Genomic DNA, 26339 nt, shown 5'->3' with positions numbered 1-26339 from the left:
GCTACCTTGACATCACACTTATGGCCCGTACACACGATCCGAAAATCCTAGGAAAAATACTGCTTTTGAAGTGATCGTATGATAATCTGATCGTTAGTACACCGCTTTCGAGAGCCAATCACGTTTATCCGATATTATCCGACGGGACAAGCACGAAAAGTTTTCTCGTACAAAACCAGATTGTACGATTTTCCTTTAATCAGTACAGTTTTCTATCAAAAATACAATACAAATATACTACTCGGCACTTTAGTAAACTCTTTTTTTGCAATATGAGACTAGCGAACTATTGGAAACATTCCTCAGAGATTTTGGTTCATATTAACATGATAGCATCACGCAGTTGCTGCAGATTTGTCAGCTGCACATCCATGATGCAAATTTCCTGTTCCACCACATCCCAAAGGTGCATCAATGCTTTCATGTTGATGATTGCCAAATTCTGGTCCTACCATCTGAATGTCACAGCTGAAATAGAGACTCATCAGACCAGGCAACATTTTTTCCAATCTTTTATTGTCCAATTTTGGTGACCCTGAGCAAATTGTAGCCTTAAATTCCAGTTCTTAGCTGACAGAATTGGCGCCCAGTGTGGTCTTCTGCTGCCTCAAGGTTCAATGTGTTGATGGTATTCTGCATACCTTGGTTGTAACGAGTGGTTATTTGAGTTGCTGTTGCCTTTCTATCACCTTGAACCAGTCTTCCCATTCTCCTCTGACCTCTGACATCAACAAGGCATTTTTGACCATACAACTGCTGCTCGCTGGATATTTTCAAATTTTTCGGACCATTCTATGTAAACCCTAGAGATGGTTGTGCATGAAGTAGGTAGGTCAGCGGTTTTTGAAATACTCAGACCAGCCCGCCTTGCACAAACAACCATGCTATCTTCAAAGTCACTTAAATCCCCTTTCTTCCCCATTCTGTTGCTGGGTTTGCACTTCGGCATGTTGTCTTCACCTTGTTTAGATGCCTAAATGCATTGAGTTGCTGCCATGTGATTGGCTGATTAGCAATTTTTGTTACCTAACAATTGAACAGGTGTACCAAATAAAGTGGTCAGTGAGTTTATATTCCCAAGATTGCGTGCTAAGAATATGCCATAATTTCAGGGCTTGTTTCCACCAGTTTGTACGCTAAAAGTGTGGGCTGTTCTTTTGCTTTCTTTTTGCAATCACTGTAACATTGCAGAGCACCCTGGCCTAAAAAGAGGATCAGAGACAGTATGTATCCTGCTCCAGGCAGCTATTACCTATGTAAACTATGGTTTCAAATGTTTTCCCCTACTCAGATTTGCTTTGGGCTCATATAATACATTGTGGTTTTGATATCCCTGAAAAAAAAACAACGAGGCAATATATTTCCTTTACAAAATAATATAAAAAATGTTTATACTGATGAGGAAACAGGAGCTGAAAAGGTTAAAACCTTTGCTGTCTGAGTTGCATCTTTATTAAACTGAATGTAGTAAGTATTTTTTCATTTTGTGGCCAAAGCATCTCATTGATCATAAGTCACTGAGAGGTTTTATGTCCAATCAATAGTTATTTGTTTGGTAGGATGGAAAAATAATGCAAAATATATGGAGAGTGCTGAGTATTTTTAAATAGCTTAATAAAATATTTTGATTGCAATCTCATTTGTTTAACCGTTAGTGGTAGGGAGGGTTTTGCAGTGCTGAAGCGCAATACAGATTTCGAACCGTGCATGCAAATATATTCATGCTTCATTGGTGCCATTTGGGAAGAATGTAGAAGGAAGGAAGAAGGAAGGAATAAACTAAAATATTCAAGTACATGAGGCAAATATGAGCATTGCTATTGCTGACCATCTGAAAATGCTAGTTGCCTAGCTGTGACATACATCCAAAACAAGCATGCAGCGAAAGGATGCCAGAAGTCAGAAACCCTCATACTGTAGTTTTCTACCTGTTCAAGGTCAGTGATTCAAAGCATTAAATTATGCAACTCTGCAATCTTTATTACATCATTCATTGTATGTGTAGCACTGCCCCCTAGAGGACTGCTGAGAATTACACTTTCTGGATTCCCCTGGGTTACCCTTAGCAACAGATAAACAGCAATGAAAGTCCTTGGCTCAGTCAATAATCAATCCAGGGGATGTTTTTTTTTAGTTTTGGAACTTGGATAGGAGAAGGGATGAGTGGGATACTATTAACTATTCACAGTCTTGAGTACAGCTAACTGTAGAATGTGGCAAGGCCGCTGCTTCACCCTGCCACTGAAGTGAAGATACTTTAAAGGTTCCTACTTGGTTATTCTCTTCAGGGTTCTAACTTGGCACCCCCTTTACTCTTACTGCCTGTGTGCTGACAGCCGTCCGCTGACTCTAGCCTCTGGATTGGTCCCCTTCTGGGCAGACCCCTGGGCAAGTTGTTCTGTACTCACACACACTGTTTTTCCAGAACCACCGTTGCCTCCAACTCCACTAGTCAGCTTCCACTGGACCTCTGGGTTCAGCTACACTTTCTGGTTCACTAGGCCGACTGCCTGTGACCACCTTTCACAGCTTCAGAAGAGGAGACAGCCGTCACCCTCCTTCTGGGACTTGGCTTCCCGCCCAAAGACACCCTGCCACATGTGTCCTTGGCTTTTATAGCATATCCCAGGATGCACTACTTGTCTGTGCCAACCCACTGAGACAGCTACAAAGCCTGTGTGTCACTGGCTGGGTTTCCTCCACTGACCAAAAGGCCTCCCTATTGGACACAGTAGGGACACTCCCTCAGCCCAGATGAATCACACATCAGACACACTGAACAGGCCTAACTAGTGATCATGCTCCCGTGATAAACAGAGTGCAGCTATGTTTTGCCTGCTGCTCTCCTGATAGGCAGGCAGAGCCAAAACTACTCTCCCTACCTAGCACCTATCGAGGAGGGTGCTACATATGTTTAAGAAATTGAGTTCCAGGTGTCACAGGGGTAAAGGTTATTAGTCCCAACACCATTTTAAAACAGAATCAGCAGCTCCTGTGGTTCTCTGCCAGCATATAGATTGCAACTGCCAGCTGTCAGTGGTAGCCTGCATCCAATACTGAAATGATCAACTCTTGGGCTTTGAATCTTGCTACACAGCTATCCATTGGAGCGCTTGTAGCAATTCACTGTTGCATTGTAGCAGATGCACTTTGCCCTTTGTGTTTACATTGGAAAGTGGTGTGACATCATGATTGGCGTCACAGCACTTTTTCTGCATATGGAGGCTGGGACAGAGCTGTTGCAGCTTTGTCCAGCATCTCCCTGCAACAAGAGATCATTGCTATAGTTATCTATTGCTGCCCGATTGCTGCCAGGGGTAGATCACATTAAAGTGATATGTTGCTGCACAGTGTCATGGGGGTCTGGACCAGGTCTCCACTGTCCACCCCCATGAAACAAAAGTGTACTGTATATTTGTGATGGCAAGTGTAAAAAGTAGAATATATAATATATATATATATATATATATATATATATATATATATATATATATATATATATATATACAGTATCTCACAAAAGTGAGTACACCCCTCACGTTTTTGTAAATATTTTATTATATCTTTTCATGTGACAACACTGAAGAAATGACAGTTTGCTACAATGTAAAGTAGTGAGTGTACAGCTTGTATAACACTGAAAATATGCTGTCCCCTGAAAATAACTGAACACACAGCCATTAATGTCTTAACTGCTGGCAACAAAAGTGAGTACACCCCTAAGTGAAAATGACCAAATTGGGCCCGATTGCCATTTTCCATCCCCGGTGTCATGTGACTCATTAGTGTTACAAGGTCTCAGGTGTGAATGGGGAGCAGGTGTGTTAAATTTAATGTATTCGCTCTCACTCTCTCATACTGTTCACTGGAAGTTCAACATGGCATCTTATGGCAAAGAACTCTCTGAGGATCTGAAAAAAAAAGAATTGCTGCTCTACATAAAGATGTCCTAGGCTATAAGAAGATTGGCAAGACCCTGAAACTGAGCTGCAGCACGGTGGCCAAGACCATACAGCGGTTTAACAGGACAGGTTCCACTCAGAACAGGCCTCACAATGGTCGAACAAAGAAGTTCAGTGCACATGCTCAGCGTCATGTCCAGAAGTTGTCTTTGGGAAATAGACGAATGAGTGCTGCCAGCATTGCTGCAGAGGTTGAAGGGGTGGGGGGGTCAGCCTGTCAGTGCTCAGACCATACCCCGCACACTGCATTAAATTGGTCTGCCAGCTGTCGCCCCAGAAGGAAGCCTCTTCTAAAGATGATGCACAAAAAAGCCTGCAAACAGTTGGCTGAAGAAAGGCAGACTAAGGACATGGATTACTAGAACCATGTCCTGTGGTTTGATGAGACCAAGATAAATTTATTTGGTTCAGATGGTGTCAAGCGTGTGTGATGGCAACCAGGTGAGGAGTACAAAGACAAGTGTGTCTTGCCGACAGTCAAGCATAGTGGTGGGAGTGTCATGGTCTGGGGCTGCATGAGTGCTGCTGGCAATGGGGAGCTATAGTTCATTGAGGGAACCATTAATGCCAACATGTACTGTGACATACTGAAGCAGAGCATTATCCCCTCCCTTTGGAGACTGGGCTGCAGGGCAGTATTCCAACATGATAACGACTCCAAACACACCTCCAAGATGACCACTGCCTGGCTAAAGAAGCTGAGGGTAAAAGTGATGGACTGGCCAAGCATGTCACCAGACCTAAACCCTGTTGAGCATCTGTGGGGCATCCTCAAATGGAAGGTGGAGGAGCGCAAGGTCTCTAATATCCACCAGCTCCATGATGTCATCATGGAGGAGTCAAAGAGGACTCCAGTGGCCACCTGTGAAGCTCTGTGAACTCCATGCCCAAGAGGGTTAAGGCAGTGCTGGAAAATAATGGTGGCCACACAAAATATTGACACTTTGGGTCCAATTTGGACTTTTTCACTTTGTGGTTTTGTTGCCAGCGATGTAGACATTATTGGTTGTGTGTTGATTTATTTTGAGGGAACAGCAAATATACACTGTTATACAAGATGTACACTCACTACTTTACATTTTAGCAAAGTGTAATTTCTTCAGTGTTGTCACATAAATAGTTATAATAAAATATTTACAACAATGGGAAGGGTGTACTCACTTTTGTGAGATACTGTATATATATATATATATATATATATATATATACAGTGGGTACGGAAAGTATTCAGACCCCCTTAAATTTTTCACTCTTTGTTATATTGCAGCCATTTGCTAAAATCATTTAAGTTCATTCTTCTTCCTCATGAATGTACACATAGCACCCCATACTGACAGAAAAACACAGAATTGTTGACATTGTTGCAGATTTATTAAAAAAGAAAAACTGAGATATCACATGGTCCTAAGTATTCAGACCCTTTGCTGTGACACTCATATATTTAACTCAGGTGCTTTCCATTTCTTCTGATCATCCTTGAGATGGTTCTACACCTTCATTTGAGTCCAGCTGTGTTTGATTATACTGATTGGACTTGATTAGGAAAGCCACACACCTGTCTATATAAGACCTTCCAGATCACAATGCATGTCAGAGCAAATGAGAATCATGAGGTCAAAGGAACTGCCTGAAGAGCTCAGAGACAGAATTGTGGCAAGGCACAGATCTGGCCAAGGTTACAAAAAGATTTCCGCTGCACTTAAGGTTCCTAAGAGCACAGTGGCCTCCATAATCCTCAAATGGAAGACGTTTGGGACGACCAGAACCCTTCCTAGAGCTGGCCGTCCGGCCAAACTGAGCTATCGGGGGAGAAGAAGAACCCAAAGATCACTGTGGCTGAGCTCCAGAGATGCAGTCAGGAGATGGGAGAAAGTTGTAGAAAGTCAACCATCACTGCAGCCCTCCACCAGTCGGGGCTTTATGGCAGAGTGGCCCGACGGAAGCCTCTCCTCAGTGTAAGACACATGAAAGCCCGCATGGAGTTTGCTAAAAAACACCTGAAGGACTCCAAGATGGTGAGAAATAAGATTCTCTGGTCTGATGAGACCAAAATAGAACTTTTTGGCCTTAATTCTAAGCGGTATGTGTGGAGAAAACCAGGCACTGCTCATCATCTGTCCAATACAGTCCCAACAGTGAAGCATGGTGGTGGCAGCATCATGCTGTGGGGGTGTTTTTCAGCTGCAGGGACAGGACGACTGGTTGCAATCGAGGGAAAGATGAATGCGGCCAAGTACAGGGATATCCTGGACAAAAACCTTCTCCAGAGTGCTCTGGACCTCAGACTGGGCCGAAGGTTTACCTTCCAACAAGACAATGACCCTAAGCACACAGCTAAAATAACGAAGGAGTGGCTTCACAACAACTCCGTGACTGTTCTTGAATGGCCCAGCCAGAGCCCTGACTTAAACCCAATTGAGCATCTCTGGAGAGACCTAAAAATGGCTGACACCAACGTTTACCATCCAACCTGACAGAACTGGAGAGGATCTGCAAGGAGGAATGGCAGAGGATCCCCAAATCCAGGTGTGAAAGACTTGTTGCATCTTTCCCAAAAAGACTCCTGGCTGTATTAGATCAAAAGGGGGCTTCTACTAAATACTGAGCAAAGGGTCTGAATACTTTGGACCATGTGATATTTCAGTTTTTCTTTTTTAATAAATCTGCAACAATGTCAACAATTCTGTGTTTTTCTGTCAGTATGGGGTGCTGTGTGTACATTCATGAGGAAGAAGAATGAACTTAAATGATTTTAGCAAATGGCTGCAATATAACAAAGAGTGAAAAATTTAAGGGGGTCTGAATACTTTCCGTACCCACTGTATATATATATAGATATATATATCTATATATATATATATATATATATATATATATATATATATAAATATATATACAAAATTAAAAAGTATTTCCTTTCCACAATAACCTCTCGGTCCTAACAATTAATGCAGATGATATGGATGAGATATACATTTACTGCTCATGTGTCAAATACTCACAGGAATGAATGCACTGTCACTTGAATTTTTAGCAATTGCAACTCTTTGAAAGAGGTGTGTTAATGTGTTCCCTCACTAACCCAAACAGGTCATGTCTTAATTTTATCCTAACAGCATACCCAAAGCAATGTTTTATTCCATATATACTATGCAATACAGCGTCATAAAGTAAAATGCCCTCCTAAAGTAAAACATGTGATATATTAAATTAATTGACAGCCTTTGGAGTTTATATTTAAGGTAAATATTTGGGGATCCGCAAATTCTGTAAATGTTGCGTTCGTAAAACAAATTACGGTAAATGCAATATTTTTTTAATTTTTCACTATTCTTTCCAATAAATAACCTAAGAAAAAAAAAAATATATATATATATAGATACATCAGCTACCACTTGTTTTAGCTAAAATCACTAAAAGGCATACCATACAGAACCAGGACATGTCAGAAACAAAAAAAGCATTTTTGGTCCTGGGGCTAAGAGTAAAAAAAAAGGCCCAGGATTTCAAGAGGTTAAATGCAAGCAGTGTAAGTACCGAAATCGAACTGGCACCAGCCTCCTGCAGTCCCAGTATAGCAGAACTGAAGTTTGAGAGGATGTACAAGAAGACAATACGTTCATGTGTTTAAATAAAGCATGCCGATAGGGAAAGAAAGCAGAGAGATGAGCTTTTTACTGTGTTTTTCCTTTAACTGTCTAGGCACAGACTGGGGTGGGTCCAGGATGACCTGGATCCAGAACAAGTGAGTTTTGTGATGCTGGCCATCAGAGTGAACATATCTACTGGCAGAAAAAATACCACAGAGAAAATCTTTGAATTGAAGCTGAATATCACAACAAAAGCAGTTTTTTTTTTTTATCTTTGAATAAACTATCCCTTTTACATTGCTTTTTTTTAGGTGGAATTTATTTTTAATGCCTAGGGCAGTGATGGCGAACCTTGGCACCCCAGATGTTTTGGAACTACATTTCCCATGATGCTTATGCACTCTGCAGTGTAGTTGAGCATCATGGGAAATGTAGTTCCAAAACATCTGGGGTGCCAAGGTTCACCATCACTGGCCTAGGGCCTAGCATTTTCTAAAGGAAGATATCAGCAAAGCCATTCTACATATTACTCTTGAAATAGTGTGAAAGATGGAATCCATTCCATGTCAACAAGTTCTATCCAGTCCTGTCCTTACTTTATAGAGATAGAAGTAGATGAAGGTGGAGTACTGTGATCAATGTTTAACATTTATAGGTAAATTCTACACTTACACATTACTTAGCATGCATGCACTTAACATAAAAAAAATCTAAAGCAAGGTCCACTTTAAGAAGTCTTGGCTAATTTTCTATGGTAATGTTTATGACAGGTTCAATTTAACTACCAAAAACCTGTACTGTGTATCCCCCATGACATAAACTCCTCTTTTAGAATCTGTATTTCTCTTGTAAAAAGCAATTGTAAGCTTTACAAGGGCTGCTAAATCACAGAAAGAATCTATATTTTTCATAAAAGTCTATAGTGTATAGTTTTAGTGCAGTAACTCTACAGAATAAGCATAGTTTTCTCTTAAAATGACCACACAATCAATTCTTGGCTGTACACATTCTAGAGAAAACATTTCACAGGGACATCATTTAGAAATATTGGAAGTTCTCATCACCCCATAAGGACGTGGCCTGATTATTACTATCCATGCTGGAATTAGTCACATTGTTCTTTTATTGAACCAAATATGGCCACCCATAAACAGAAGCAAGAAGAGACCACATCTTCTATCTTAGCTGTCTATTGAAAATAAAATAACAAGGTGCCTATGAAAGTTAGATGACAGTCGTACTATACGACCATTTCTAGCCAAAATGAGAGATGGACCAATGTCTATGGGGTAGCAAATTCAGCCCCCAAATGAGCATTCTCCAGGGGACCAAATATTTGGGTAGGCAAGAAAACCTTGCCTGGTCACCACTGCACACAGCTCCTTCTCTCTCTTCTATTGCTAAAAACAGAATCTAGAGTCCTCTTGCATAGGGGAGTAGCTGGATCAGAAGACACTGGGGTTGATTTACTAAAGGCAAATAGACTGTTCACTTTGCAAGGGAAGTTGAATTAAGGAATGTTTCCCAGAGCTTAAAGTGGTTGTAAACGATTGCCTTGTAAAACAACCCATTCAGTAAAAAATAGACATAAAAGGCAAAACATTTGTGTATAGATTAAAAAAAACATTATAAGTACCTCCCCCCTCCCTTTTTTTTTTATAAGTGATCACATTCCCTCTGTTCTCACTTGCATAAGAGCTGGGGGGAGGATAGGCAGCAGGACACTGAGCTTCCCAGTGAATGGCTATGCAGCGGGGCATGTCAGGACAAGTGTTCCAGAATGATGCAGGACAGTCCCAGGATTTAGTCCACTATCTTATCAGGTCCTCATCCCAGCTGCTGTCGGAGCTGCTGTACTAACAATCCAATATTAGTACAGCGATCTCCCCTGCTGTCCTATTGTGTACTAACAGAGGGGCAGCCTCCCCGCCAGAACACTCCGGTCAGTGCTCAAGCTGATCCAGAGTTAGTTGGCAGACCTTTTTCGGTCATGTCCGACAGAAGCCAGCCAAACCCGACACAGTACACAGGGGCAATGTCAGAAGGTTTTTGTTAAACCTGCCGATGCTGCCCAACATTCAACCTGTGTATATGGGACTTTAGTCACCTACAGAAATTAGAAATGCATGTCCTATTAAAGTAGATGCAAACCCTAACTGAGTGGCAGAAAGTTTGGATATATTATTTCGCATTTAAAGCGGAGTTCCGACCTCAAATACCTTTTTTAACTAAAAATACCCCTATAATACTAATCCATCTCGCTTTACAGAACCGCTATTCTCATACTTACAAGGTGTATAGTATTGGATTTTAGTCAAAATCGTACTTTTAAAAATGCTGTCTGGGCGCGACCATCTTAGATGTGGGCATCTGAAGCCGCAGTGTAATCTGCTGTGTCCTTCTTCCTGATTCCAGGGAGTGTTCTGGGAGTTCTTCCTGATTCCAGCCTCCTGGGAGTGATGACAAACAGCTCCCAGGATGCAATGCAAAGGCAGAAGTGATGTCAGTGGCCGTGGCCACAGAGGGGTGAGAAGGAGGAAGTACAATCAAAAATGCCCTGAAAATAATTGAAGGGACCCCCCGAAAAAAATTAAAAATGCCCAATTGTTGATCAGCATGGCGATCACTCCAGGAATAACTAAAGTTGCAAAATAGGCCGGAACTCCACTTTAAGTTTAAATAAAATACTTTTTCAATTTTTTTTACTTATTTTTGCAGCTCTTTTTTTAACCCACTTCATCTCTACATGTATGTAGTCCAGCGATTGCTGCCTAGCATTTCTCATTGTAGGTTTCCTGATAGGAACAATGGTAGACAGCATTGAAATGGCCACTTGTAGCCTCCATTGTAAGCATATGTGACAGTGACAATGCAAGAGCCCCATTGAGAGATAGGGACAGAGCATTGTCATCTTGTAACAAAAAATTGCCTGAAAAAAGGCATCATTGTAGGCCCAAAATGTACAACTGTAATGAAAGCTGCAGAGAGGATGAAAAGTGACATTTCAAATTATATTACCATGTTAAATTTAATATAAGATTTTAATGATTTTTACTATATAACCCAACCCTTCGGAAAATTCAAACATAATGCTTTACCAATAGAAATGAACACATTTTGTTCCATACTTCTGTTTGTCATATTTTATTGCCATGAATATCTACTTTATTAAGGTGTACACCATTTTACATTCAAGGCTTTTTAGGTTCATATTTCATTACCGTTAGGTCTCATGACTCATTCCGTATTCCAGAATGGTCTGACTAATTTCTCTTTCATTCCCTGCCTGCTTCTTATTTCTTTCCCCTCTCTCTCCCCTCGGTCTCTCCCCCAGCTCTAGTTTTGCTACACCTCTCGTCCATCACCCTCTCTAAGTTACTGTCGGAAACACCAAATAATCCAGTGTCTCTCCTCCTTGCGGTGAAACATTTTGCTTTCTTTTTCTATTGATGTAACACTTACAGGCAGCCATGGAAAAATCAATAGAGACTTTTCATTTAGTGTCCGCTTGCAGACCCAGCCGGGACTTGCGATGGCCACACGATTAATCGCTGTTATTTCACTTTCAGTAAAAAATGTCTGCGCGTGTCCCCTCTTATTTAGACATAAGAGCGCGATCTGTCATGTTTCTGTAGCAGAAATCCTGCAGGAAGAGGATTCAGCTGCCTGATTTATTTGCATATTGAGTCTTTTTGATAACTTTCTATCTTTTTCAAAGAAACTGCACAAAAAATGTATAGTTAGACTATATACCATATGAACGTAGGCTGAAGAATAAACTTGAATAGGCATTTTAATAAATTATTTTTAACTAAAAATGTTATTTGGATACCTGAGTATCCAATTCCTACTATGTGTATATATTTACAGCTTGTATACTAGTGTGTGCTATCATGGCTGCATTTGGATATTTATCTAAAAATGTAAAAAAAAAAAACAAAAGATAAAAAGATGAGGATGGTGCTCAAGTTATACCAGTATTCTTAAAAAAACAAACAAAAAAACATTTTCTTATATTTATTTAGTACTTAATTTTGTGATGCTGCCCTTAGGTCTTCAAACTATGGCCATCCAGTTGTTCAGGAACTACAATTCCCATCATGCCTAGTCATGTCTGTGAATGTCAGCGTTTTCTAATGCCTCATGGGACGTGTAGTTCCGTAACAGCTGGAGGGCCATAGTTGGAGGATCTCTGCCTTAGGTTTTGAAATATTAACATCAGCAATGTACTTCAAAGTGCAAACCTAAATGTGACATAAGCTTTGTTTTCTCAAGTTTAGACTTTAGTTGAGGAATGGTAGCAGTGCATCCAAAGTACAATTTTGGCCCATTTCTTCATGCTGAAGAAAGCTTGGACTTCCTGCATTCTTGAAGAGAACATGTCAGACCATGGTTTCTCAAGGAACCTGTAGATACCTTTGTTTGCCAGAAAATCTCTTCAGGGTGTTCCTCTGATTTTGGTTTGCTTTATAGCTTAGGGCTCCCTAACTACAGAACTAACTGAGCCTGTCCAAAGGCTTGCCTGCGGAGTTGAGCCCTTAGTAACAAAGTAAAAGTAAAGTGGGGTACACACTAGTAGAAAATCTGCCAAAAATTCCCGTTCGAGGTAAAATCGTACGATTTTCGGCTAGTGTGTACACAACTTTCAGCAGCTGATGCCGACATTTTCAACGAAAAAAAAAAACGGAAGGACAAACACCAAAATTTTTATTGTCCATCCCCAGGCGACCAATTTTCGTTTAATGTGTATGCAGTACGTCCGTGAAAAATCGGATACGAAAGACTGCGCATGATCTGAAGTTGCTGACGACCCGGAAGTCTAGGAACAAATGTCCAAAAAAAAAAAAAAATCGGACGAGAAATTTCGTGAACATTTATGCACTGTCAACTAAAAACGGTAATGAACGCTGAGCAAGAGAGAGAAAAATCGGAGGATATTTCTTCCGATTTCCGTCAAGTGTGTACGGCTTTTATGAAGTACACAGAAGAGACTTCACTGGCTTAAAATGATAAAAATAGCAGGCTTCAGCCATAATCTGGGTAAACCACTTGCAAACTGCAATGTATATATATATATATATATATATATATATATATATACATATTGCGTCCCGCAAAAACAGTAGACATTAAGGAACCTGTACTTAAGAAGAACTTTTACATTTAAAAGTCAATGGCCGAGAGGTCCCCATTAACAGCTTTGTCGTGTGGCTTACTGGCTTGCTTTTAATACATTTCCATTAACATTATAAGTAATAATTGAATGTTAAATAAACTAAAAATGTTTACTTCACAGCCAATGTAAAAGTTTGTGTGGTCTCCTTGAAAAACATTTATCGTCACTAAAGTATTTTTTGGTTATAAAGTTTTAGGATTTAGCTGGGTTATATTGTAATCTCTTTGCATATCAGTAAAAAAGGGGGGCTAGAGGAGATTGTCCTATGTAGCCTCAGGGGAACTAGCTATAATGAGTGTAGATGTTTTAATAATTTTGCTCTTGATTGATGAAGAAATATTAACAGTTTTCGGTTCCTTGAAATTTCAACAAAAATCATGAAATTTCAGCAAAAAAAATTCTATGTTGGAAATTCACTGGAGGAAATGGGGAAGACAAAATTAGGGAACCTCTTGGTGGTCTTTAAGGGTGCAGTGTGGTTTAAATGGCTAAGAAGGGTTACAAAGGTTTCTTCAGATCTGTTCCTGTGCTGCTGCCCCTCATTAGATACTTTTTTTTCACAGATGGCAAAAAAATTAAAAGTGAAAATGTGCATTAAAATATTTAAAGCAAGAAATACACAAAAAAGGGGAAAAACATGAATACACAGAAACCCAAGTTACTCGAAAACACCCCCTCCCCTCTTTTTTGTAAATAAACAAAAAAAATGGCTTTTTTTCAAGCAATTTTGTCTAAGCAAAATCGAGAACTTTAGTTGCTAAGAAACTTTGCTGATGGTGAGATCGGTACTTTCACAGCAAATACGTTTTAAAAGAATCACCCTTTTATCTCTACTCTTTAGCACTTACTGTAGTTTATGATGTTAGAATAAATGAAACATATATTTATTCCTAATCTACATACATATGCTCTATATACATTGTTTGCATTTTCTGCAGTAAGAGATTCACATACTTCATTATATGTACATGCTTTGGGACAAAGCAATCAAAGTCACTTAAAAACAGAGCAGAAAGTCTTCAGTCAGCACTGTGTCTCCGCCAGGCTGAGATACGAGGCCTCCCCGACTGCACTATGGATTTGCTGTCTATCATACACGGAATACAGTACTCATGTTAATGGATGGATTATTCAGTGTGTAATGATATTAGAGCATTATTGATACAGACGGCATAGAGGTGACCTTGTTAGACCACAACAACTATATTAATTGATCATTTGGCTTCCACCAGTTTAATTCCCAAGGCAATCATTAACCCCTTATAATAATTTCCTAAACAACACTGGAACATTGTAGAAGAAAGTGGGAAAAAAAGATCAAGTTAAAAAAAAAAAAAAAAAAGGTTTATTTTAGACGATAATATCAAATTGTATGTAAATGAACCTTCATGTATTGTTTTTATGTAATAAGCAATTGATGGAAAGTGTTGCAAATGCAAAAAGCTGCTGTTACCCATCAGTTTTATTCTCTTTTGACTGTAGGGGAATTCCATTTTTTTCTTTTTAAGGCATAAATATGCCAATTTATATCACACAGCTATTATTGCTAAAATATGACTTCTCAGAGAGATAGTCCGACTGCCTTTGTAGGGTAAGGTAATGTTGATTTGCTAGGAGTTGAAGGTTAGTCAACCAAAACTAGTAGAAAAGGAATAAGCAGCATTACTTACCTTATTCTATGTTCCCCTGACAAGTGCTCTCCTCTGTTCCCAGTATGTAGCCCAGAACCTTGAGGTTCTCACATACAAAGCAGGACCACTGGTCCTGCATTGTACGGGATGAAGTCAAAGAGGCCATGACCAGACAAGCACTGAAAAGCAGCACCTTCATTGGACAGTTCATATGTGATGAGAAAGCCAGCAAATCAAGGAATGAAGCCAGGCATAGGCGGTTCGAATCTCGGACAGTTCACTAGATTTAAACCATGTTTAGGCAGGCTGAATGTGTCCTAGTTAATTGATCGATCAACTTTGGTACAACCAGCCTGCCGGAATTGACATGCGATCATTGCTAGCGACTGTTATAGCCATTAGCAATAATCACTGTGTTTTCCCAGAGGGGACGGCTTCCCCTGCCCCCCCCCCCCTACACAGGAGGGATTCTCCCATCAATACTGCCTGTCTTGATTAGGTAATCAAGCGATTTTCTTTCCGGGAATAAAAATTGCCCTGTATGTGGTCTTCTTTAGATAGGTACTGCTGCTTATTCGTTTCCCCTAGACAAGACTAGCATTCAACCCTTGCAGTGGGGTGGGGTGGGGGGGGGGGGGATTAATACTGCATAGTAATTTTTTAGTGCAGGCTGAAATGCCTGTCCGAAGCTGGACTTTTATGAATAAGCCAACAAATAGTTAAACCTTACATTTTCAATGTTTATTGATGACTAAAACAGCCTAATAATCAACCATGTTACAGTTTGATTGTACAACCTGCTTCAGATTTACCAACAACTGTATAAGGTGATGGCATACCGTATCTGATGTATGATATAAATGATAAATGCATTGCTTATGTGAGCCTTTGTGCTGTTGATAAATCAAAAGAAGATTATTGAGATGATTAGTGTGTTGCAATCAATTTTGTTGCAGTGTTTAAAATGATCCTAAACATTGATATAATATGGTAATATACAGATATGGATCAATAGAAGAATTATACAGAGCAAGGGGACAGGTGTAAGTAAACAGTAGACAATAGCACCATGTAAAACCATTAGCTCATACAATAGATCAAAACAATTAAAAGCAATTACAATCAAATGGAATGTCCTTCCTTGGAAAGCAAGCATGCCTTTCAGCTGTACCTTCTAACGAGGTAGGTTTAGTCCCACGCACTGTACCTTTGGGCAGATCTTTTTCCATTTGATTAATTAGAAATTTGACTTTGACAGATAGAAGGAAGACACAGAGCAGGCAGTTTAGGACAACACAAACTAGGACACCCCTGTAAAAATGTGCCCAATCATTTTTCATTGTCACTTCCATACGTAGTCTGCTATTGTATGATAATATTGGTTCAGCAAATACATCAGAAACGTATTCAGTGAAGCTATATGCAAAAGCATGGGATGACATTCAACTGCTTGAAGCTTTTTGTCTGATTGACATCCCATGATAAGGCTCTCTGTGAATGAAAGGAGTTTTTTCAATGAGCGCACTTGTGTTCTAGTAGGGCGGCCTTTAGCCGCATTGGCCTCCAGTCATGACTGCTAGCTGTCCGTGGAGAAAACAATCGGCAAATGAAGCCATCTTCATACAGTCTTTATTAGCCTGTGGTTGTTAAATGGTTAATGATCTATTTGATTAACAGATATCAGGAAGCAGCCTTCACAGCTAAATAACGCTTTAACGTTTGCTTAAGTCCATTAAGAAAGTTAAGCAGTGCTCTGATGCTGTTTAATTAACAGACGGAAGGCTTGATTACAATAATGTATGCAGGCTAGCCTGGGTACATGAAGGGGGAATGCCTCCGCTGTCTGCCTGTGTGTAATATATTCAAAAGGACCTTAGGGTCTACTGTTCAATAAAGATAGTACATGGCCCTCTATGCTCTTATTTGGAGGTTGTTTCATGTAAAAAAAGAAAAAAAAAAAGAAGTAATTAGTCCCCGAGTGAATAAAACAGAATAGATTAGACGTGGCTAGTGCAGGGGAACTAAGAGAAGCTGATTCTGCTTAAGATGTTACTTTCAGACACTTTCCTTTGTTGTAAGTAAACATTTTTTACTTTAAAGTGTGTTTGACTTGGAAATATTACATTTAGTCCATGTGACTGATCTTTCAGGATATCTGATTTAAAACAGAAATATTTGGAGTATCTTTATAATAGGTGCGGCATTCTTCCTAAATTTTTAGCTTGATCCTTCTAGCGCAGTGATGGTCAACCTCAGCACCCCAGATGTTTTGGAACTACATTTCCCATGATACTCAACTCCACTGCAGAGTGCATGAGCATCATGGGAAATGTAGTTCCAAAACATCTAGGGTGCCAAGGTTCATCATCACTGTTTTAGTGTATCCATTTTTAAAGTACTGTGTATTATAAACAAAAGGCATTTTGCACCTTTTTTTCATCCATCATTGCATGTCAGTACTGCTGATCTCCTGCAGCGGCTTTGCATCCACTTCCAGTCTATATTAACTCGAGCAATAAATGGCTTTTTAAAAGGTGGGATTCCTGATAGTGACCACGGTGGACCATGCCTGTGCAATGTGTAATAAAACGATCACTTGTGGTTGCAGTCAAAAGCCAAAATCAGAAGTGTAACAAAAATGCACATGCAAAATGAAGAGACAGGGTGTTGTCACAAGACAGGAAGTGTCTGAATGAGAAGCTTCCTAGCAGGATCTGTAACAATTTCAGAGGCTCCATGCACACTAGCGCTTTTTTAAGGCTAACAAAATGCTGGATAAAAAAACGCTGGTAATAGCTTTTTGTAGTAGCGTTTTAGCAGTGTTTTAGGGGCGGTAGAATTTTATCAGCGCTTTTGCAGTAAAAGGAAAAAGCTCAAAAAATGCTATTAGTAGTGTTTAGGAGCGTTTCTGCTGGAAAACGCTCCAAGAAACTCTAGAAAAAACATTTTCGCTGAGGCTCAAAAAATGCTAATAGCCTAAATTAGTGTGCATGGGGACATAACATAACATTATTTAGCTTCTAGGAGCAGAAAATAAATTCAAATAACAGCTTTTAGAAGCTTAAAAAAAGGCCTCTTTCACACAGAGCGGACCGTATTGCGATCCGCTCCGGCACTTTTTTTTTTCTTTTTACGGACACGCATGACACTTGTGTCATCCGGTCCGTTTGTGGATGATGTACGGACATAATAATGTATGTCAATGGGATTGCGGATGTCAGCGGATGACACCGCTGACATCCGATTTTGCGTCCTTTCCGTTTTTTAAACGGAAGAAAAATAGGGTTCTCTTCCATTCCAAAAAATGGAATAGAACTGAAAGGACGCAAATCGGATGTCAGCGGATGGTCATCCGCTGACATCCGCAATCCCATTGACATGCATTATGTCCGTATATCACCCGCAAACGGATGGGGAACGTCCCGTGTGAAAGAGGCCAAACGCTAGTGTGTATGGAGCCTTAAACATATTGAAAATGACTGTTTAGGTTAATGTATTAAAGTTTATATGAAAATTTAGTAATTAGGTTTATGTATACTTTAATTACACGGTTTAAAGTAACAGACCTTACAGGTAACTACTTGGTTTATTTAGCAAAAGTAAAGCCTTTTCTTCAACTGTACCTCCTGTTCCTAATATAACTTTATGGTATTCTGAATAACTAGCTATAGAGAGACAGTTAAACAGAAGCAAAAAGAGAAATATTTCAAAAATAAAATATAAAATAAGTCAATTGGGATAAAAATATTTGATGTATACGTGTTTTGCCTTACAAAAATAAGACATGCATATATATATATATATATATATATATATATATATATATATATATATATATAGTGTGTATATATATTTATATATATATATATTTTTTTTGTTAGTTGTTCTTTTCCAGTACAACCAAAGATCTGATATCTGTAATTTCTCTAAATTTCCTCCAAACAGCGTGTAGAAACTGTCAGTAACATTGATCAGTGTATGCTAAATAAAAACTGTACTGTTGCTCAAAGTCACCAATCTAGTTCTTCTGTTATGACAGTTCCTATTTCGCACACATTGATATATTGGGCCAAGCGTTGTATTCCTGTTGAATCAAATAATTTTTTATGGAACTGTTCGAAGGATGCATTCTTTTTTTACATTTTCACTGTCAAGTGCAGCAGATGATTGTTTCAGAAACAAAGTTGGTGACTTCACTGAAATTATTTAGGTGGACTCCAGCCTGTTACCATCAGAAATATTCCTAATCCACAGCTACATTTCAAGCACCACTAGGATAAAATAGAGGTTTAAAAGTGTGTCACTTCATTCAATAAATTTTTAAAACATCACTTGAATTATATGTAAATTGCTGCGGTCAATCAAAGTTATTTTACTGGCAGAAAAAAGAGATTGCCACCGATAAACAAATCTGAATCTGATGCTTCTCTTCAAAAAACATATTTTTCCCTATACAGTGCAGCCTATGTTTTATGAAAGCAATTCAAAAAAATGAAACCTTTCAACCAATTAATGCTAAAGATTATCTCTCTTGAGTTATCCAATCAGGTGCAAGGAAAAACCCTGTTTTCTTTCTTTTGTTTTCCAAAAACATCTTTATTGGTTTTGAATTCTTTTTTTATATTCCTCTGCATATGAATGGATATTAAAAGTGAGCATAGCTTTACTTATTGAACAATTTTGACTCCTGTAGTACATCGACCCTCTTATTTCATTATTTTGTATAGGTATTGTACAATGTACAGCCTATTATCACGTTTTGTTCAGTGACAAAAGCAAATTCCTGTACATTAGATGAGTATTTAAATTTCTCAAACCTGTGAGTACTAAAAATTCAATTTAACATTTTTGCACTAATTTACTGCTGCATTGAAAACTAGGCAGCATAAATGCAAAGAAAGCCCCTCTCGCTATTGTGGTTTCCAAAATGCAGATGTTTTATTTTTGGATAAGCTGGCGTTCAACTTTATACATCCAATGAAACATGACAGCGCCCTTGATTCACGTTAGTCCTAAGAGAGGGTGACACCTTAACCTTCTACTTTACACACCTCAGATGAGGATATATTGTCTATTCGATATAAAAATAAAAATGCATGAGAATCTTCAGCAAGGTTAAAGGCCAGCAGACCATCTATTTTCCACTGATGATCAGTCACAGAGATATATATTTTAGAAGGTGGTGCCTCATGAAGATCATTCTGCTCTCCAGCTGAGTGTAGCAGATGGTTCATTAGCATAGTCTTGGCCTGTCCCAGGATTTTGCTATCATTTAGAAAAATGTCTCACGGAAACAAGACCTCTTGTCTTGTTTTATTAGAATTCACGGTTTGGCGGGTCAGTTTCTAAATTCACCTTGGGTCAGAAAAATTAATCTGAATGATATGAATTGTGCTGTACTCTGGTTTAAAGATAGGATGGACCCTGGAGACTCATTAGGAGACCATATATTATGTTCAGGCTGTGAGAATCTACAACCCTTGTGTCACTAAAGGGTTTGACCTTGTTCTATTTAAGCTATCCTTGATTCTGCTTGATTGAAATTGTATTATGAATTTCTAATGAAAATCCATCTGAAGTAGTTTATGTTTCAATTTTATCCCGTACGTTGTCCCCAGTAAACAATTAGTACAACAAAATGGAAACATACTTGTGCTAGAACTGAAAATATGACAAAATTGACTATTAATATAATGACTATTATTGTAGACTTGAAATATTAAAAGGCATATCAGAGCAACTGTTAAATTAACATGGGGGCGAGGGGTATTTTCTAGTCTAGTTTCTAGTTGACTTGCTGCCTAGAAATCTCATAAACTAGTCCCATCTGTAATTTTGTTGCCTCCTATCGATGACACTGTATAGGCAAGCTTCACGGAAAATGTACATAAATGTCTGCCCAGTTGTAGGGAAGTCTTAATTAAGTGGTAAATGTTAGTAACTGCATAACAGGGTGGTTATAACGTAATTCTTGTTTTTGGCTACCACTCGCCAGAGATTGACTTTAGCTAGCTTGATTTAGTAAGCAAATAGAATCTGAAATTTTCTTTGACTTCTATTGATCTTTATAAGGCTAAGGAAGCTTGAAATCTAGATATTTTTTCTGTGCTTTGTGATAGCTGAAATGGTTTGTAAAAGCTGAAAGCTAGATAACTTTTTTTTTTTTCACAAATACATTTTTATTGAATTTTAGTTATATATAACCAAAAACATGAAAAGGTAGCCGATGTGTAAAACCATTCATATACATTTTGAGAAAAACAAAACAAAAAGAAAAGAAAAAAAATAACTTTTTTGCTTCATGAATACTACACAAGTTTGCTATCTATTCACATCATAAAATAGTAAAAAAAAAAATATACAAGTTTAGGTTATTAACATAAACCCACTGTTTGGAAAATGCAAAAAGAACAATGCAGAAATACCCATATTTGCAGCTTGTCCTGGATTTACACAGATCATCTTTAACCACTTCAGCTCCGGGAGGTTTTACCCCCCTTAATGACCAGGCCATTTTTTGTGATATGGCACCACGTTGCTTTAACTGACAATTGCGTGGTCGTGCGACGCTGTACCCTAATAAAATTGAAGTCTTTTTTTCCCCACAAATACAGCTTTTTTTTTGGTGGTATTTGATAACCTCTGCGGTTTTTATTTTTTGCACTATAAACAAAAAAAGGCAGACAATTTTGAGAAAAATGGCTGCTGAGCCCTGACACAGTGGTCAGTTTACATGTCTCCATTTGCCACTGCTCTCCTCTGTCCTCTCCTCCCCCCCCCCGTCGATCCGCTGTATACTTTTTTCATAGCGCTGCTCAGCGCTCACATGACCATCTGCCTCTCTCTTCCTCTCCTCCTCCTGGCTGATGTCACCGGGGATTCTCAGCCCCTCCCACTGTAGCTGTCAGATCTGGAGAGGAGAGTGGCGGGCGGTCATGTGAGCGCCGAGCGGCGCTATAAAATAAGGTATATAGCAGCTTATTTTTACAAGAACACATGCACTGGGGCACATCATTTAATATAACAGAGGAGATTGTAGGCATAAGACACAATGGCTTAACAACCAATTTAAGGTACTTGGAGATGCTAGATCATACATACAATTTCCTGTTAAATGGCATGTGTTCTGTAATGAACTGGATATTTTTAAAATTGTAAAATTTGGGAAATTGCTTATATATACTGATAATTGCTGCATATTAGTCTTTTTAAAATTTTAATTGTATCTCCATACATACTTTTTCTTAGTTCTAGATAGAGTGAAGTAGGATTAGAAGCCCTGCCAGGGGTTCAGTTGGAAACCTTTACTTTCTGTCCTGCTGACAATATTTTACCAAACACAAAGTGAAGGTGACACAGCGATACAAACAGAAATAAAATGTTTTTCTTTAGTAGAGTAGGAGGAGACCGAAACCATTGTCATATTTGTATTTCTCTGTGTCCCAGTTACATTTTTACTTACTTTCTGTCTGGAAGACCTTTGTCATTAGGATATCAAATGCAAAAGTAGCTCTAATCCTTTCCTACTTTATCCAAAACTGAACAAGTAGTTTTTAGCTTGATGATCTCTAGTTGGTACCTTTTTTTGACGTCATCGTATGGCTGTGATGGTAGATGTGTTTGCACAAAGACAGCAACCCATCCATATATATACTATCTACTCTCTAATGCCAGTAATATTAGCTATAACAGCATGTTAAAATTATATTTTACAAACCTTTTGTTTTTACATTTTTTTCTCTTTTTTTCTCTTTAAATAAAGGTTAAATATACCCAAAGAGCTGCTTAGTGAAACATTTTATCAATGCAACACTCATGCATTATGGTTTCCATAAGCCCTAGGAGCTTCTGCCAAGCATTGTTGTCTGCATTCCGGATAGGAAGGTTCTTCTCAATTCCTATCCCAGGTCACCATACCAGGATGTGGGGGAAATCTCCCTACCGGTGATACTTGCAACAATAAAAACCTGATAGAGTTCCCAACCTTCTCCATCTCTATCCAAAGCTATAAAAGTTTAAATAAAGTGTTTTCATTCTGAGGCAAGTGAAGAACTCAATTAGACCTCTTTAATCTAGACAATGCTTATACAATGAATGTAAATGTCGTATTACTTCTTATCAATACAAGAGAGTGCACTAACTGTTCCCTAATTGTTTTCTGTTTTCTTTTTGTGATCTAGACGTGAAGAACTTGGAGAATTTCCAGCTCGTAGAGGGAGTTCAGGAACAAATAAACGCTGCTCTTCTGGACTACACCCTATGTAACTACCCCCAGCAAACAGACAAATTTGGGCAGTTGTTGCTACGGCTTCCAGAAATTCGGGCTATTAGTTTGCAGGCAGAAGAATATCTATATTACAAACATCTCAATGGTGATGTGCCATGTAACAATCTCCTAATCGAAATGCTTCACGCAAAGAGGGCCTGACCTATTTTTTTCTCGTCAGCGGAACTGTGCACAGTCAAAGACTATTTAAGCTTAAAAACATTTGAAGTCCAAAAACTATAATAATCACAAAATTCTTAATAGTCAATTTGTGATGCATCAGGGTATTTGTATTTCAAACTGTGAATGACATTATTATGTCCCACGAAGGATTTTACACAGGACATTCTGCCTGAATTCAAGCATAGTCACGTGGTCGTCCTTTGCTGTGTATCCTGAAGTGGGCTCATCTCTATTGGGAAGAAGACTGGGATGCTCATTAAAAACTCATTTAAGAGAACAGAAAATAATTCATCGTTGAAGAATCTTAATTCCTTACAGTCAGTACAAAGTTACGCCGAATATGTCTATGCATTTCCATTTCCAAGAGTGTTTTATTTATGAGTTGGCCAAAATACAAACCAAAAATGTTCATATATATATAAATATAAATCTATATAGATATATTTGCATGTAAAAAATCTTTCTCCATTTGTTGAGTATTTGTCTTGTTAGGGAAGCAGCATAATGCACAGAGATGTTCAGTCTAACTGTCATACATGAGTTTCCATTTTCAAGACTGCATAGGCCAATCTTTTTGTTAGTAATGTTAAACATAATAGAGGTAGTCTCTTGTCTCAAGCAGAAATCAGAATATCTTCTATTGCAGGACTGTGTTTATAGTGGGTGATGTGCTACTATTTTGTTTTTTATATTCTTTGCACTGTTTTTCCATTAATTATTACAAACTGCTTCTCAAAAGTGTGCAAGTAATAATTAAAGGTAAAAACTTTATTTTAACCGTATAGTGTATATGTGTATGTGAACCCTAGATCTTTTTTTCGTCATGTTTGGCATCTTACCTCACCATATGAAGCTTTCTTAAGAAAAACATTTTAGTAGATCTGTTGCAAAGTTTCTGCTAGTACCGGCTCTACCCATTGCAGGCTGCAGCGTAAGGGTCCTTTCACACGGGGTTTCCGCCCGGCGGACTCCGTTTTGCTCAGAGAGGATTGATCCGCCGCTGAGCAGGCGGATGACAGGCCCGCCACTGCTTACTTTGCAGAGACGGAGCTGTCATATCCCCGCTCTCCTCTATGGGTGATCGGATGAAAATGGACCGCCTGTCCGTTTTCATGCGATCTGATCTTCCAGACTGATGGAAAATAGGGTTTCCATCTGTCTGGATTTAATGGACCAGATCAGATCGGAGAGCAGCGGGTGTCAGCAGAGATGTCACTGCTGACATCCGCTGCTCCATAGAGATACATGGGGCACCTGATCAGGTCTGCCTGAAAAACAGACAGGCGGACCTGATAGCACTGATTACTGTAGAAATGTCACTGGTAACCCCAAAAGTGTCAAAAATTTCAGTCAAGGGTCCGATCTGTCCGCCGCAATGTCGCAGTACCGCAAAAAAAATCGCAGATCGCCGCCATTACGCGTTAAAAAAAAACAACAAAAATGACAAAAATCTTTCCCTTTGTTAGTAAACGCGATAACTTTTGCGCAAACCAATAAAAATACGCTTTTTGCGATTTTTTTACCAAACATAGGTAGGATAAAACAAATTGGCCGAAAATGTTAAAAAATTTAGATTTTTACATTTTTTTGGGGGAATTTCATATAAAAAAATGTGAAAAATATTGTTATTTTTGCAAAATTTACGCTGTTTTTTTGTTTATAGCGCAAAAAGTAAAAATCGCACAGGTGATCAAATACCACCAAAAGAAAGCTCTGTTTGTGGGAAAAAAAGGACGTCAAATTCGTTTAGGTACAGCGTTGCACGACCGCGCAATTGTCCGTTAAAGTCACGCAGTGCCGAATCGCAAAATACCCCCTGGTCGTTTAGCAGGAAAATCCTCCGGGGCTTAAGTGGTTAATTTAACAAGCTGAAGTTAGAAGCTGATTGACTATCATGCAGAGCTGCACCAGATTTTGCACTCTCAAGTTTTAGTAAATCAACCCCTAAGTGTCTTCAAGTTTCATTGCCCATGCTAGCTGATAGCTGTCTGGGAATTCAAAAGCCGCACTCTTCTACATCCTTCTTACTTCTGGGGTGCTGCCCTAGAACAAATAGGATATTCTTATTGGTCAGCATGGTCCTGTACCAGTGCTGACCAATGCCCACTCACCATTGTGAGCATTATGATGCTACACAACTTTTGAGCTGTGTATTGTATTTTCAGATGGCCAGACTGCTACACTGGCTAGCATACTAATCACTAAAGGTAAAAAGAAATAAATTCAGCAGGGACTGGAAGCGTGGGAAGGATATATTAAGTTAGTTCATGTTTTCGCTGTTTTTTTTTTTGTGCAAAAATGAACTAACCTTTTCAGTTAGCCGTTGGGCTGCCTATTTATTAGACCTAATAGGCATCCGAATAGCCAACTCAAGGAGCATACATGGCAGGCTGGCAATGCTGCTGAAAGTTTGGAGGCAGTGGCTTAGCATTGTCATCCTGCAAAGGAAGTGATATTGATGGCAGGATCTCCAGGAAAGAAACTGCAACAGATTAAAAAAAAAATGATTTCTTTAAGTAAACTTTATAGAGTAAGACATGGTGCCAAACATTCCTAAAAATAGCTTCTGAGTTTACAAAACTCTTTAAAGTCAATCAGCCTTCACCAAACTTTTAAATATGATTTTATATATATATATATATATATATATATATATATATATATATATATATATAAACATTCTCAGTATTTTATTATTTCCACTGTAAAAACAGCTACTTTTTCATAATGGCTTTGGCCTAATGGTACTAGATCACAAAGGTATTGCTAATTTTGTATTTCAAAATAGTAGTACCATGGCTCTTTAAACAAGTAATATATGGCTCTCTTCTAACTTTTCTACTTACTGGAGCTAAAGTTAATATTATCTATGCTGGTGCAAGCTATGTGTTTTTGAGTTATTTGACCATTCCTGGCATTCTCGAAGTAGATTCAATGTAGAACTGATGATTACAAAGCATATGAGAGCTAACTCACAGAAACCGGTCACTTCCATATTCTTGTGATACTTCAGTGTGCAAATATGTTTATTTGTAAATTAAGATGAACTATAAAGAATCTTGTTCTGTAGGCTAGGTTCACACCTATGCAGATCAGCTCACGAAATCGTGCACATTCCCAACCCACAGCCAAAGTACACTACCCTTTGGCAGACACATGTGGGGCCATTTAGTCTTAATGGCACCCTCACACATCAGCAAACCACGTACGGTTTCATGTGCACAAAACCGCATGGTGCAGTGTGACAAGATTAAAAAAAAAGGGTCCAGGACTTCTTTACCTGTGTTTCTAAAGGTAGGGCAGCCCGTTGAAATTAAGCAGCTGCCCTCCCGGCTGAACGTGGGTCTCACAAGTGTGAACCTAACCTTAGTCCTTTATACATTTAAAATACAGCAACATACAGTAACCACAAGTTGCCAGTAATCAGCTTTCTTTGCTCTGATTTATTTAAAGTGCTTAAAGATGAAATCTGATTGGTTGCTTTGTGTTATTAAACACCATGTTTCCTTGGATTATTGGTTATAAATTTTT

At 38.8% G+C, this 26339-nt stretch overlaps 1 protein-coding gene across 3 annotated transcripts in view; it reads left to right on the top strand.

Annotated features, from left to right (window-relative positions):
* Window positions 1–23751, top strand: part of NR5A2 (nuclear receptor subfamily 5 group A member 2) — a 198842-nt gene extending 175091 nt beyond the window's left edge. For all 3 annotated transcript variants that reach the window (XM_082264774.1, XM_082264775.1, XM_082264776.1), the window contains exon 7: window positions 22540–23751. In XM_082264774.1, the coding sequence (XP_082120900.1) occupies window positions 22540–22787 (248 nt within the window). In that variant the 3' untranslated portion in view covers window positions 22788–23751. The remainder of the gene's footprint in view (window positions 1–22539) is intronic.
* Window positions 23752–26339: the final 2588 nt, after the last annotated feature.

This window comes from Pelophylax lessonae (genome assembly GCF_965119305.1).
Source record: "Pelophylax lessonae genome assembly, chromosome: 8".
Lineage (NCBI taxonomy): Eukaryota > Metazoa > Chordata > Amphibia > Anura > Ranidae > Pelophylax > Pelophylax lessonae.
This window is presented reverse-complemented; position numbering and strand designations above follow the sequence as displayed.